Source organism: Phascolarctos cinereus, unplaced genomic scaffold (genome assembly GCF_003287225.1).
Source record: "Phascolarctos cinereus isolate Bilbo 61053 unplaced genomic scaffold, phaCin_HiC Scaffold_1;HRSCAF=81, whole genome shotgun sequence".
In the NCBI taxonomy this organism is placed as follows: domain Eukaryota; kingdom Metazoa; phylum Chordata; class Mammalia; order Diprotodontia; family Phascolarctidae; genus Phascolarctos; species Phascolarctos cinereus.
Genome location: NW_027555514.1, coordinates 145,407,282 through 145,420,288, shown reverse-complemented (window position 1 = coordinate 145,420,288; position 13,007 = coordinate 145,407,282). Strand labels below are relative to the sequence as shown.

The following is a 13,007-nucleotide window of genomic DNA, read 5'->3' as shown; positions in this document are numbered from 1 at the left end:
GGGATGAGTCCTGGACCCCCATCAGAGCTTGGAACTCCTGTCTCAGGTTAGCTCTGCCTGGCATGGGAAGATACACAACTGCTGAAAACATGAACTTTTGAAATATTAAAAGCTTATTATAAAGCTTTTCCCATATTTGGACTTGCATTTTGCGTTTTACACTTTCTTAACTAGAGTCGTTTTTTCTTATCTTAATCTTAACTAGATTCGTGTGAGAGATGACAAGATGCCTTTGGCACACATTGCAATTGCCATTGAAGCAGTTGGTTGGTCTCACCCAGACACAATCTCTCTCATGGTTGCAAATACTCTGATTGGCAACTGGGATCGCTCTTTTGGAGGAGGAATGGTGAGTGATCCTAAAGGTGATTTTCCATTTTAAATAAGATTGATTTAAAAAACTATTCTTCCAAGGGTCAATCCTTTACTTCTTTTGTATGGTAGAATAGGTATTATGAATTTAGGCATTTAAAAAGTTAGACCTGTGAGCTGTGTCAATTTGTTTGCTACTTTTATTTACTTTTATACTTATAAGCCAGTTTTGATTTAAAAGAGTCTGAAACTGGTATTTTCAGCTCAATGGAAAACACTTTCTGCAAAGGAAAGGTAATAACTAATAGTTCAAAATAGTAAATGTCAGTTGAATGTAACAAACATTTATTAAGCACCTATTCTGTACAAAACACAAGGATATATAAAGACAACAAGGAAACAATTCTTACTTCAAGGAGCTTATATTACAACTTATTTCTGCTGTGGAATATACAGTTAAAGCTTATTTGAGGAATGAGAGTTTTGAAGATAGTGATTCCATGTTCCTGACAAAAAGTAGAAGGATATATGTGGTTTTTGTCCAGACCTTTAGGTTCTTTAGCTTAAGGGACTCCTGATATGAAAATTTCCTCAAACAATACATATTGGCAATTTGTCTATAATTTGTAGTCTTAGAGAATTGCCTAGAGGCTCTGAGAGTGTAAATATCTTGCCCATCATTGTATAGCTATATGTGTCAGAGACAATATTTAAAACCAGGATTTCATGACTCTAGTGCTGACCCTCTATCATGAGACCTTGCCTATCCAATATTTGCTTTGCAAGATATGATGACATATTAGAATCCAAATTTTCTTCTTCTGTCATAACATGTTATGTAGCTTAAAAGTATGATTGAGAAGGGATGGAGCCAAGATAGCAGAATAAAGGCAGGTACTCACCTGAGCTCTCCCAAATTCCCCTCCAGACAGTATTAAAATAATGCCTCAAAATGAATTCTAGAGGGGCAGAACCAGCAAAAGGACAAAGTGAAACAATTTTCAAACTCAAGGCAGCTTAGAAGGTTGTCAGGAAAGGTCTGTCTCATTGAGGTGAGAGTGGAGCACAGGCCACGTCCAGCAAGCCAACAGCATGCCTTGGGAGTGACTGAATTGGTGGCTGCAGTGGCTTCCAGAGTTCTTAGCCACAGACAGTAAGAGGCTCAGATAGCTGGTCAGGGGACTCTTTGTTGGTACTGGGAGCAGAACTCGTATCGCATGACTCATAAGCAGTCACAGGGCAGGGAAGACCACTGACAGGAGTGGGGACCCTGGTCACAGTTCCAAGACAGAAAAGAGTGCTTGTGGTTTTTCATAGACCAGACAGAGCACGGACCAGGAGAGCAGTGACCATACCTCTCTATAGACCATACCACCTTGGAAAACTTAAAAAACACACCACACACACACACACACACACACACACAACACACACACACACACACACACACACACACACACACACAGACACCCCTCCCCTTGAACTAGTTCTGAACACAGCAGCTTGGGACTCAAGCTTGGGACAGTGCCCCCTACAACCTGGGAACGGAGCCCAATTAATGAGTAAACAACCACCAAAAAAAAGAGCCTGACTGTAGAAAGTTACTATAGTGACAGGGAACATTAAAACACAAACTTGGAAGAAGACAACGAAATCAAAGCATCTATATGCAGAGCCTCAAAGAAGAATGTGAATTAGTCTCAGGCCCTGGAAGAGCTCAAAAAGGATTTTAAAAATCAAGTAAGAGAGGTAGAGGAAAAATTGGGAAAAGAAACAAATGATGCAAGAAAATCATGATAAAGAGTCAACAGTTTGCTAAAGGAGGCACAAGAAATACTGAAAAAAGTAACACCTTAAAAAAACAGAATAGACCAAATAGTAAAAGATACACAAAAATCCACTAAAAAGAAGACTTCCTTAAAAAGCAGAAATGGCCAAATGGGAAAATACAAAAATTCACTGAAGAAAATAATTCCTTGAAAAGTTGAATTGGCCAAGTGAAAAAAGAGGTACAAAATCTCACTGAAGAAAATGACACCTTAAAAGTTAAAATTAGGTAAGTGGAAGATAATGACTCCATGAAACATCAAGAAATAATAAAGCAAAATCAAAAGAATGAAAAAAAATAGAAGAAAATATGAACTATATAATTGAAAAAACAACTGACCTGGAAAATAGATTGGGGAGAGAGAATTTTAAGTTATTGGACTATCTGAAAACCATGATCAAAAAAACAAAGATCATAGAAATCATATTTCAAGAAATTATCAAACTGCTCTGATATCCTAGAATCAGAGAGTAAAATGGAAATTGAAAGAATCCACCAATTGCCTCCTGAAAAGACATCCTAAAATAAAAACTCCCAGGAATATTATAGCCAAATTCCAGAGCTCTTGGGTCAAGGAGAAAATATTGCAAATAGTCACAAAGAAACAACTGAAATATAGAGCCGCAGTTGGGGTGACATAAGATTTAGCAGCTTCTAAATTAAAGAATCAGAGGGCTTAGGATATGATATTCTGGAGGACAAAGGAGCTAGGATTACACCCAAGAATCACCTGAGCAAAACTGAATATAATCCTTCAGTGGAGAAAATGGATATTTAATGACTTTCAGACATTTCCTGATGAAAAGACCGGAGCTGAATAGAAAATTTGATTTCAAATAGAAGATTCAAGAGAAGCCTAAAAAGGTAAACAGGAAAGATTTCAAAAGGGATGCAATAAGGTTAAACTGTTTACATTCCTATGTGGGAAGATGATACTTGTAAATCCTAAGAACTTTATCATTATCAGAACAGTTAGAGAGGACACAGGTGTGAGTTGACTATGATATGCAAAAAAAATAAGGGGTGAGAAAAAGAGATGGGTTGGGAGGTGGGGTAAGGGAGAGGTAGAATGGGGTACATTATCTCACATATGAAAGAAGTACAAAGGAGCTTTTATAGTAGAGGGAAAGATTGAGTGGTGGGCAACACCTGAACATTATCATCATTGGAATTTTCTCAGAGAGGGAATAACACCACATACTCATTTGGGAATAGAAATTTATCTTACCCTATAGGGAAGTACAAGGGGAGAAGGATAGGAGAAGGTGGAGAGATGATAGAAAGGAGGGCAGACTGGGGGAGGTGGTGGTCAGAAGCAATACACTTGTGAGGAGGGACAGGGGAAACGGAGACAAAAGAATGATAAATGAGAAAAGCAGGATGGAGGGAAATATACAGTAATTATAACCATGAATGTGAATGGGATGAACTCTCCCATAAAACAGGAGATTGCAGAGTGGATTAAAAACCAGAATCCTATAATATGTTGTTTATAAGAAACACACCTGAAGCAGAGACATACACACAGAGTAAAGGTAAGGGGCTGGAGCAGAATCTACTGCGCTTCAGGTGAAGGAAAGAAAACAGGAGTAACAATCGTGATCTCAGACAAAACAAAATCAAAAGTAGATCTAATTAAAACAGATAAGGAAGGAAACTATATTTTGCTGAAAGGTACCGTAAACAATGAAGAGTATCAATACTAAACATACGCTCAAATGGTATAACATCTAGATTTTTGAAGGAAAAGTCGAATGAGTTACAGGAGGAAATAAATAATAAAACTATACTAGTAGTAGACTTTAACTTTTTACTTTCAGAGCTAGATAAATCTAAACAAAAAATAAGCAAGAAAGACTTTTAGGAGGTGAATAAAATTCTGGGAAAGTTAGATATGATAGATCTCTGAAGAAAATTGAATGTGAATAGGAAGAAATATATCTTCTCAGCAGTACATGGCACCTACACAAAAACGTGAGGACATTAAAAACCTCACAACCAAATGCAGAAATAGTAAATATATCCTTTTCAAATCACAATGTAATAAAAATTACATTCAATAATGGGCAATGGAAAGATACATTAAAAATTAATTGGAAATTTAATAATCTAATCCTAAAAAATAAGTGAATCAAAGAATGAATCATAGAAACAACTGATAATTTCATTAAAGAAAATGACAACAATGAGACAGCATACCAAAAATTATGGGATGCAGCCAAAGTGGTACTTAGGGGAAAAATTTATATTCCTAATTGCTTATATCAGTAAAATAGAGAAAGAGCAGATCATTGAATTGGGCATGCAACTAAAAAAAGAACTAGAAAAAGGACAAATTAAAAATCCCTAATTAAACACCAAATTGGAAATCCTAAAAATCTAAGGAGAGATTAATAATATTGAAAGTAAAAAACCATTGAATTAATAAAGTAGAAGATGGTTTTATGAAAAAAACAATAAAATAGATGAAGCATTGGTTAATTTAATTAAATTTACCATCCAGAAGAAGGAAGGAGAACCAGCAAAAGAATAATTGGAAAGGTAGGAGAACCAGAAGAGTGTGGTGTCATGGAAATGAAAGGAGAGAATTTCAGGAATAAGTTGTCAACAGTAGTGAATTTGAAGATAAAGGGGTCACAGGTGACCTTTGAGAGAATAGTTTCAGTAAATGGAAACTAGAGCATTTCAAGGCGTTTAGGAATGAGTACTGTGGTTTGTGAAGAAGTGCACAGAATACAGACTATTCTTTCCAGAAGTTTGACAGTAAAGGAGGAGAAGATGATAGGTTTAAGAGGATATAGCTAGGGTCAAGGAAAAATATTTTTATTTTTATGCTAACAAAACTCTTTGCGGCCTGTCAGTGATCCTAGTGTTATTTCTTCTTACAGAATTTGTCTAGCAGGCTTGCCCAGATCACCTGTCATGGAAACCTCTGTCATAGCTTCCAGTCCTTCAACACTTCCTACACAGATACAGGACTGTGGGGACTCTATATGGTTTGTGAGCCAGCTACTGTTGCAGACATGATAGACTTTGTTCAGAGAGAATGGTGAGAAAATAATACCAGATAAATGAATTGAAATCTTGTTGGGGTTTATCAGTTAGGTTTAGAGTTTTTAATTTACTGTATTGCTAATGTTATATTTCAACCATTTGTTGAATAAAGAATTAGACTCGGTGGGGAGATCTAATCCAGATTTTAAGGACTGCCTTTTGTTTCTCTAGGCAACACTTAATTTTTCTTAAAAATGAACCAGTTTTCAGATAATTAAAAAAGTAATTTATGCATGCTCTTACATACCTTGCCAAAGACAGCTCCCTGGAATAGTCCACTAGATACATCGTTTTAAATTGACGACAAACAGCAATTAATTACTACTATTTGTTTTCAGCTAGTTCTGAATATACATAATTGTCTAGCTCTCATCTCTTTGCCTTGTCCACAAAGATAACAGGAGAGAGAGGCTTTGTTTAATTCTAGGTAATCTTTGAAGAAGTAGGGAACTGTAGCTGTGGAGTGTAATCTAAACTCTTAGACTTATTTTGGTTGGTTTTCCTGAACAGCTTTTTTTGTCTTTATCTTTTATTTTATGGTATAAGGTATGACTTTTGGGAGAAGGGAGGAAAAAAGAATATATTAAAAAATGAAAGTGATATAAAAACAAAATATGTCAATTAAGAAAAAAATTAGTGAATGGTTATTTATTGATCTCTCATTCTTTTAGTCAGTAAGATCAACCTTATGACTACTCTCTTCTGTTTTTTTTAAACTTGGACAAATATTTTAATTCCATTGGTCCTATAGTACTTTTTTGATTTTCTGACATCTTGCACAGATAACAGTGCCTCAGCAGTGTTCTTTCAGTGTTCTAGGATGTAGTTCATTTGGGCCTAGTCAAATTTATGGCAACTAGTACTCTTACTGTAGCTTCTTACCTTGGGAAACAACTTACTATTATTTATTCTCGTTAGCAGAGAACAAGCAAAATAATCATTGTTATTCTTCCTTCTGCCTTTATTATTCTATCCCATCCATCATTCATTTCCATCAGCTAAAAAAATCCTCACTTTTTTGTGTTCTTATCATTCCTTGCCCACCTCATACTGAGCCTTAATGCACCTGCTGTTTTTAAGGACTGTGCCAGGTCATTGTCTTTATCCTCCTTTCTGACTCTTGCTTCCATCTTTTGTACATTTAAAAAATCTGAGTTGATCTCTGTGCAACCAGATCAGCCTCTTGAGATAATTTTCTCTTCATCTGAATCAGTTCTTTGTGCCTTCAGAATTTTTGTGAACTTTCCCACCCCTCCAGGGTTAAATGCCTGTGTAGAATTTTAAAACATTGGATCCTTTCCATCCTTTCCTTGAACTCTTTCAAATTCGGTTTTTGAAAGACAAGGGTGCCCAGTTTACTCTACTTTATCACACATTCTAAAATGGAGCAGTCATTTTCCCCAAGGTGCCCTTATCTCTGCTATAGTGATCAGTTTCTCCTTATTCGTGAGAATCAGAACCAGAAGAGTGGTTCCTGTTGTTAGTTCCTTCACCCTTTCTAGTATGAAATTATCATCAGAGCAAATTAAAAAAATTAATAGGGGGACAGCTAGGTGGCACAGTGGATAGAGCACTAGCCCTGGAGTCAGGAGGACCCGAGTTCAAATTCATCCTCAGACACATAACACTTACTAGCTGTGTGACCCTGGGCAAGTCACTTAACCCTCATTGCCTAGCCTGCCCCCCCTCACCCCCAAAAAAAGGAATGGGAAAAAAAACCTACTGTGCTTTTGAGAGAATGGAAGCTCTAGCAAAGTAAGAATATCAGTGAGCCAGATGTCTGTATAACAGGTTAATTGGCTTGTCTCAGGCTTTTTTTCCCCCTGAACTCCACTACGTCTCCTCTTTGTGTCTAGGTCAAAGGTCCTTAATGTGGGCTCTGTGAACTTTTAACATTTTGATATCTTTATTTCAGTATCATTGACTTTCTGTTTTATGTATGACATTCTAAAAAGAGGTCTTTAGACTTTACCAGACTGCCAAAGGGACCCATGATTAAAAGAGATTAAGTCCTAGTCCAACCCCTCAATTTATAAATGAGAAAGCTGAAACTCAGAGGTGAATGATCTGACATCACAACACTGATTAGAAATAGACTCGTCTAGAACCAGGTCCTTTTAACTTCCCAGCTCAGTGGCCTTTCCACTGGAAGAAACTACTTCATAGCTGTTAGCTAGCCCACTGTAATTTCAAGTACTAGACTTTATTATCCACATTTGACAGATGAGGAAACTGAGAAATTAAGTGATATGGCTACTTAGCTATGTATAAGAGGTGAGATTTCAGTGTTCTATCCACTACACTAGTACCCACATACCTGTCGCTTCTGTTTCTTTCATTTTCTCCCAAATGCTTTCCACCCTGCTTCTGGGATTTCTTCATTTAGATATAGGTGATGTGTAGTGCTTTAATGTTTGCAAAGCTCTTAACATAATTATCTCATTTATTCCTCAACACATCCTTATGAAATAAAGGTATTTGTCATAGGTAGGATTTGAACCCAAGTTTCCTAGAGTCTTAAATTCATTGCTTTTCACACATCTCCATTTCTTAATATTCACTACTAGTGCAACCTCATTGTACCTAATCCATCCAGAAATTGTCCATCCCACCAATTCTCAAATTTGCTTCTTGTGCCAATTTACCTTGTTATCCATGAGGCATGTGTTCTCCTGAATTTACAGGCATCTCTACTGCATTCTTTTGATTAGATTTCCAAGCCTCTAGGCAGTTTTGTTTTTTATCAGACCCTTTCATTAAGTACACTCCGTCTCTGGCTAGAAGCTTGTCATTCCATTATTTTAATGGTCCAAGAATCCAAATCCTATTTTCACATACCAGTCTTAACTGTATTTTCATTACCAAGTCTGCCTTTCTCCTGGAGAGGGCAGCAGTGATGAAAATACTAAAGTATTTATTTCTAAGAGGGCTTCACTTTTCTTGCCTCAGACTTTGTATCCTTTAGCAGTGTTTTCAAGATCCTTCTGGCAACATTTGTGCTCACTGGAATCACCAGAAGTGGGGAATAGGTTTCCTAAGGGTAGCAAAGTTCTCAGGCCCAGGAAAGTGTATCAGGCCCCTCTCCTGGGGATGTGATTTTTTAAAAAGGATATTAAAATACATTTTAAAGTACTACTTATGTTCAGTGACATAAGAGTCATATTCTTGCATTAGATGTTTTATGAGACACATGATGAAAAGCATTCTGGGATGATATAACAACCGATTCAAGGTGTCTATTATTTGTTCACAATGTTTAGGATACGGCTCTGTACAAGTGTCACTGAAAGTGAAGTTGCCCGAGCTAAGAATCTTTTGAAAACAAATATGCTGCTGCAGCTTGATGGTAAGGCTGAAGGCTGGAGTTTTATTTTTATTTGGGGTGTGTTTTGGGCAACTAGATTTTTATTCTTTTGATAGGTTCAACTCCAATCTGTGAAGATATTGGTCGGCAAATGTTATGTTATAATCGGAGAATTCCCATTCCCGAGCTTGAAGCAAGAATTGATGTAAGTTCTTAGGTCTAAAGAATTTCATTTGCCTAAAACAATTTTGATTACTATTTTGAAATCTGATACATTGTCTTATTGCTCAGGGTCCCTTAATAAGCAGATTAAGAATTTTACAGATAAGTTCTGTCTAGAACTAGAGTTCACCTTCAAAGTAAGCATTTCTTGTTTTTACTATAGGCAGATCCAAATATGTTACATTACACCTGCTTTTTTCCCCCTCTTTTAGGCTGTTGATGCTCAGAATATACAAGATGTATGCACAAAATATATTTATAATAAGCACCCTGCCATAGCTGCTGTTGGTAAGCTTTTCTTCCCCATTTTTTCCTAGAGAGGAAACTAGTATTAATTATGTTTTAACTATTATTTCTTTAAAATTTTTAGGTCCCATTGAGCAACTACCAGATTACAAGAAAATCTGCAGTGGCATGTATTGGCTTCGGGAATAAGATTTTAATCAAATGATTTTGAAAATGTTACTTATAAAACCTGAGAAATTCAGGCTTTTCATCTTAGAAATCAAAATGTTTTTGGAACCTAGCAGGAAAATGTGAGATGGTATTTGTATCAGGCTTTTAAAAGGTAATTACAAATAAGGAAACCTTACAGAGTCTCAATCAGAGACTGTGGAGTTTTTTGTAATAGGTAAGGAAGGGAAAGTGCAGTAAATACCACCAGCACCTATTTCTATTAGAGGAATTGTCAGTAAGCTAAAAACACATGATTCGAGATACCACTAGAGTTTTTATAAGTTTAAGAATGAAAATTTATACAGTATTTGCAGTTTTATTATAAAAACAAACACAACAAAGATTGTCAACTTTAGTCATTTCTTGGCTCTACCAGCATTCATCACTTGTTCTTGAGCAGCCTTTTTTGCTTTTACCATTTCGACAAGTTCCTAGAGAAAAAGTAATAAAGGTTAATTGAAAGTTTAAACTTTAAACTTCTATTTAAGAATTTCAGGGAGATTTTGTGGGGATAATATGGAATATAGTTCATACTTTACATTTATTGTTCATGACCTCCAAAAAGGATCATTAGAGGAAATACAAATAGAGGTATCTGGGTTGGCAAAGTAAAGTTTAGATTTAGTAAATCTGCTGTTGTATTCCTGCTTATGGGTAAAATAAGTTTTGGTCGATAGTACAAACACATCTCCTTTTTCTGATAAAATTCAAGAAATATTTATTTAAATGCCTATTGTGACAGTACCTCTGGCTTTTGAGATGACAACTTGAATAGCAGTGGCCCATCTTCTGTTGAAAAGCCACTTTTGGGGATATTCCTTGGAAAGCCATCTAATTTAGGGCCACACTTAAAAGCTTCTTTATAATACCAAGCTTATGCTATGCTGGCATAGTCTTTGAGAAACCAGGGTTACCTTTCTGCCACAATGAGATACTGGAGTAGGACTCTGGAATCTAAAAATATTTTCTAGAAAAATGGTTTCTGGAAGGTTGGCACTTGGACATGAGGCTCTTCCTTGTAGTGCAACCAGCCCCAAAAGTCTGTTGTGAATTAATGTTACTTTACTGTAAATTACATGTCTTTGTAATGACTTTTTTAGTACCCTGAAGCCTAACAAGACAACAGTATGCAATTTAACTTAGAATAAAATTTGTGAGTTGCTGAATTACATATACACACACACACACACACACACACACACACACACACACACACACACACACACACACACACACACACACGTATGTATACACACACTACCTTATATCGTTTCATACAGTCCTTTTTTGATCGTCCAGGCACTGCAGAAGCTATTTTTTCCCATCTCTCAGGCGTATTCACAGGATATGTCTTCAAAGCTTGTTCTAAAAGTTTTTGTTCTTCAGTTGTCCAAGGTGTGAAATCTGTACATGGACCTAAAAAAAAATTTATTTGAAAAAACTTTATAGGATGAGTCTTACTAGTAATGACTATTTGATAGAATATTATGGTGAAAGATTCTTGTCTCCTAGATTAATTTTTTATTTATTGAAATGATATTACATTTTTTATATATGCAATTATAAATAAAAACATTACTTTTGGCTTGCTTTAGATAGTGAGTTTTATTTCACATATCTTTTGATCTGCCCTTAAAAGTTAAAGAAACTAAAACAAAAGACAGTAAGACTATTTGCCTATTTTAATACAGGCAGCTGCTGTGGGAAAAAAAAAGCCTCACTAGAATAAATTCGAAGTTCTTACCTGGACTATGTTAGAAACTGCTTAAAGACTTTTACCAGTGTTCATTATAAAGGTCATACAGTTTGTCTTAAATTGACAGAGTGAGACAATCAAAAATAGAGGTAGGAAAAATCTTTCTTTTCAGATACATACTAGGCGAAAATGTCAATTTCCTTTGTTCTGTAAGTATGGATGACAGGAAAAATTAGAACCCTTAAACTTTGTGCCCCAATGACTCATGTGAAAAAAGTAATTTACAAGTCTAGAGAAATCTTACATTGGAAAATAAGCTATAGTAATACTCTAGTGTTAAAATAATCTATTATAAAAATAAAACTATCATTTGAAAGGCAAGGACAACAAATCAGTCTGCTTATATATAATCCCGCCCCCCCCCAAAAAAAAACAAGGACTAAAAATCTGCAATGAACCTAATTGCACTGTATTATTCAATTAGGTGAACATTTTATTCTCCTAATATTGTAACTACAGGGCCTATTCCTAGAACTGAAGAGATTTTGGCAGCCTGGAGATATAGATGTACCCATCAATTATTTCCCATCTAATTAGAAAGTTAAAAAAAAAAAAGCATTACCTTCAAACCGCTCTGAAGGTGCTGCACTGTCTGACTGAGGCACAGCTCCATGTTCCTTTTTAAATTTATCAAAAGCTTTTTTGTTTATATCATCTTTTTGATGAGGGTCTGAGAGGAAAGAAAAGCTTTATTTATTACATCCTGAGCTACTTCAAAATCAATGCTCATGCAACAATGAATTCTCACCTAGAATTTACTAAATTTAATTTACTAAAATGTACTTGATATGACAAATCAGTTTCTTCCCTTAAAATGATTTCACTAGAAGTTTTAAATACCCAGTTTCTGAAGACTCTTTGCCTTGCTGATGACATCTTTTGCAGTTCTCTTTATTCCAGAAGAAGAGTGCAGGTTCATATAATTGGCAATAACTTCCCACCTATCACAAGATAAAAAACAGAAGCAATATTGTTTGGGTTTTTATTGTAGTAAAAACTACTTACAGGATTTCACCAAACTGGACAAACTGGCTTAAATTATTACTATTACTTGAAACTATTACCACTCAAATGCTTTGATCTTTATATTCTACAAAACCTCATCCAATATGTTTTAGTGCATAACAAAATCTTAAAATATTGTGTATTATTTTTACATAAATTGCACATTTCCATATGTTGTCATAATAAGTGTATAATTTCATTTAGAATCTGAACAGAAGAGTCTTAATTGGCTATCTGACTAGGGGCCAGCTGTAAAGAAAGCCTGTCTAGTTTTGAGAAGTGAAACAGCATTGAGGGGATAAGTCTCTTACTACTGAAGAGAAAACACAATAAAGTACATAAAACACAAGGTTTCAGTTGTATTGTGGTATAAGCCAAAAATCTATTTATCATGATTTCTTCTGAGATACTAGTATGAAATGTTTACTTTATAATATTTAAACATTTTAATAAAACCAGTTTAGGATTCACACTGGAATTTTCTTTATGAGAACACTGCCTATTTTGGATTAGACTCTAGTATAGGGTGGCTAGGTCTAGGTTCACATCAAGAGGATTGCTTGAATGCTTTTGTTCTCCAACTATATGGATTAAAAAATAGCCTGGAAGTATAGACTCTCATTGCTAGATTCTAGTAAGTGTATTTTGAATAGTATTTTAGTAAAAGAGGTACCTTGAATTAGTTCCAGCAGGGAAAAGATTCACAGCTTTAATTAATAACTGCAAGTCATCTTCTGACCAATTTTTACTGCTACTGCCACCTCCACCAGTTGATTTCTCAGTACTCTTAGATGCTTGACGTATACGAGCCTCAGCTTCTTCCTTTTCTTTTCTTATTTGCTCATTTATTTCTTCTATCTACATGAAGGATAGGTAAAGATCAACTGCTTAAAACTAACAGTTATACTAGACAATTTCTGGTGTAGACTTAAGGTAAACTATTTGGTGCTACACCTACCATTGTCATCCCAGGTTTCCAAGATAATCTACCATGCTAATTCCCAACCTGGGAACACCTCTCATTTGCTTTCCATATACTTGCTTCCAGGCTGAAGAGAACTTAAGCAAAT

The 13,007-nt window shown here is 35.5% G+C and overlaps 2 protein-coding genes across 5 annotated transcripts in view; one reads left to right on the top strand and one right to left on the bottom strand.

The window, feature by feature from the left end:
• PMPCB (peptidase, mitochondrial processing subunit beta) overlaps window positions 1-13,007 on the top strand; it is a 37,810-nt gene that overhangs the window by 18,725 nt on the left and 6,078 nt on the right. For 2 of the 3 annotated variants that reach the window (XM_078154519.1, XM_078154523.1), the window contains 5 exons: window positions 206-349; window positions 5,029-5,189; window positions 8,455-8,540; window positions 8,615-8,703; window positions 8,933-9,008. In XM_078154519.1, coding sequence (XP_078010645.1) covers window positions 206-349; window positions 5,029-5,189; window positions 8,455-8,540; window positions 8,615-8,703; window positions 8,933-9,008 — 556 coding nt within the window. Of the gene's footprint in view, window positions 1-205; window positions 350-5,028; window positions 5,190-8,454; window positions 8,541-8,614; window positions 8,704-8,932; window positions 9,009-9,090; window positions 10,771-13,007 lie in introns of those variants that run through there. The other variant, XM_078154521.1, reaches the window with a different exon arrangement.
• DNAJC2 (DnaJ heat shock protein family (Hsp40) member C2) overlaps window positions 9,431-13,007 on the bottom strand; it is a 32,990-nt gene continuing 29,413 nt past the window's right edge. Inside the window, exons 13-17 of one of the 2 annotated variants that reach the window (XM_020984530.2) lie at window positions 12,611-12,795; window positions 11,773-11,873; window positions 11,495-11,602; window positions 10,438-10,592; window positions 9,431-9,607 (exon numbers count right to left, since the gene is read on the bottom strand). In XM_020984530.2, coding sequence (XP_020840189.1) covers window positions 9,533-9,607; window positions 10,438-10,592; window positions 11,495-11,602; window positions 11,773-11,873; window positions 12,611-12,795 — 624 coding nt within the window. In that variant the 3' untranslated portion in view covers window positions 9,431-9,532. Of the gene's footprint in view, window positions 10,593-11,494; window positions 11,603-11,772; window positions 11,874-12,610; window positions 12,796-13,007 lie in introns of both variants that reach the window. The other variant, XM_078154517.1, reaches the window with a different exon arrangement.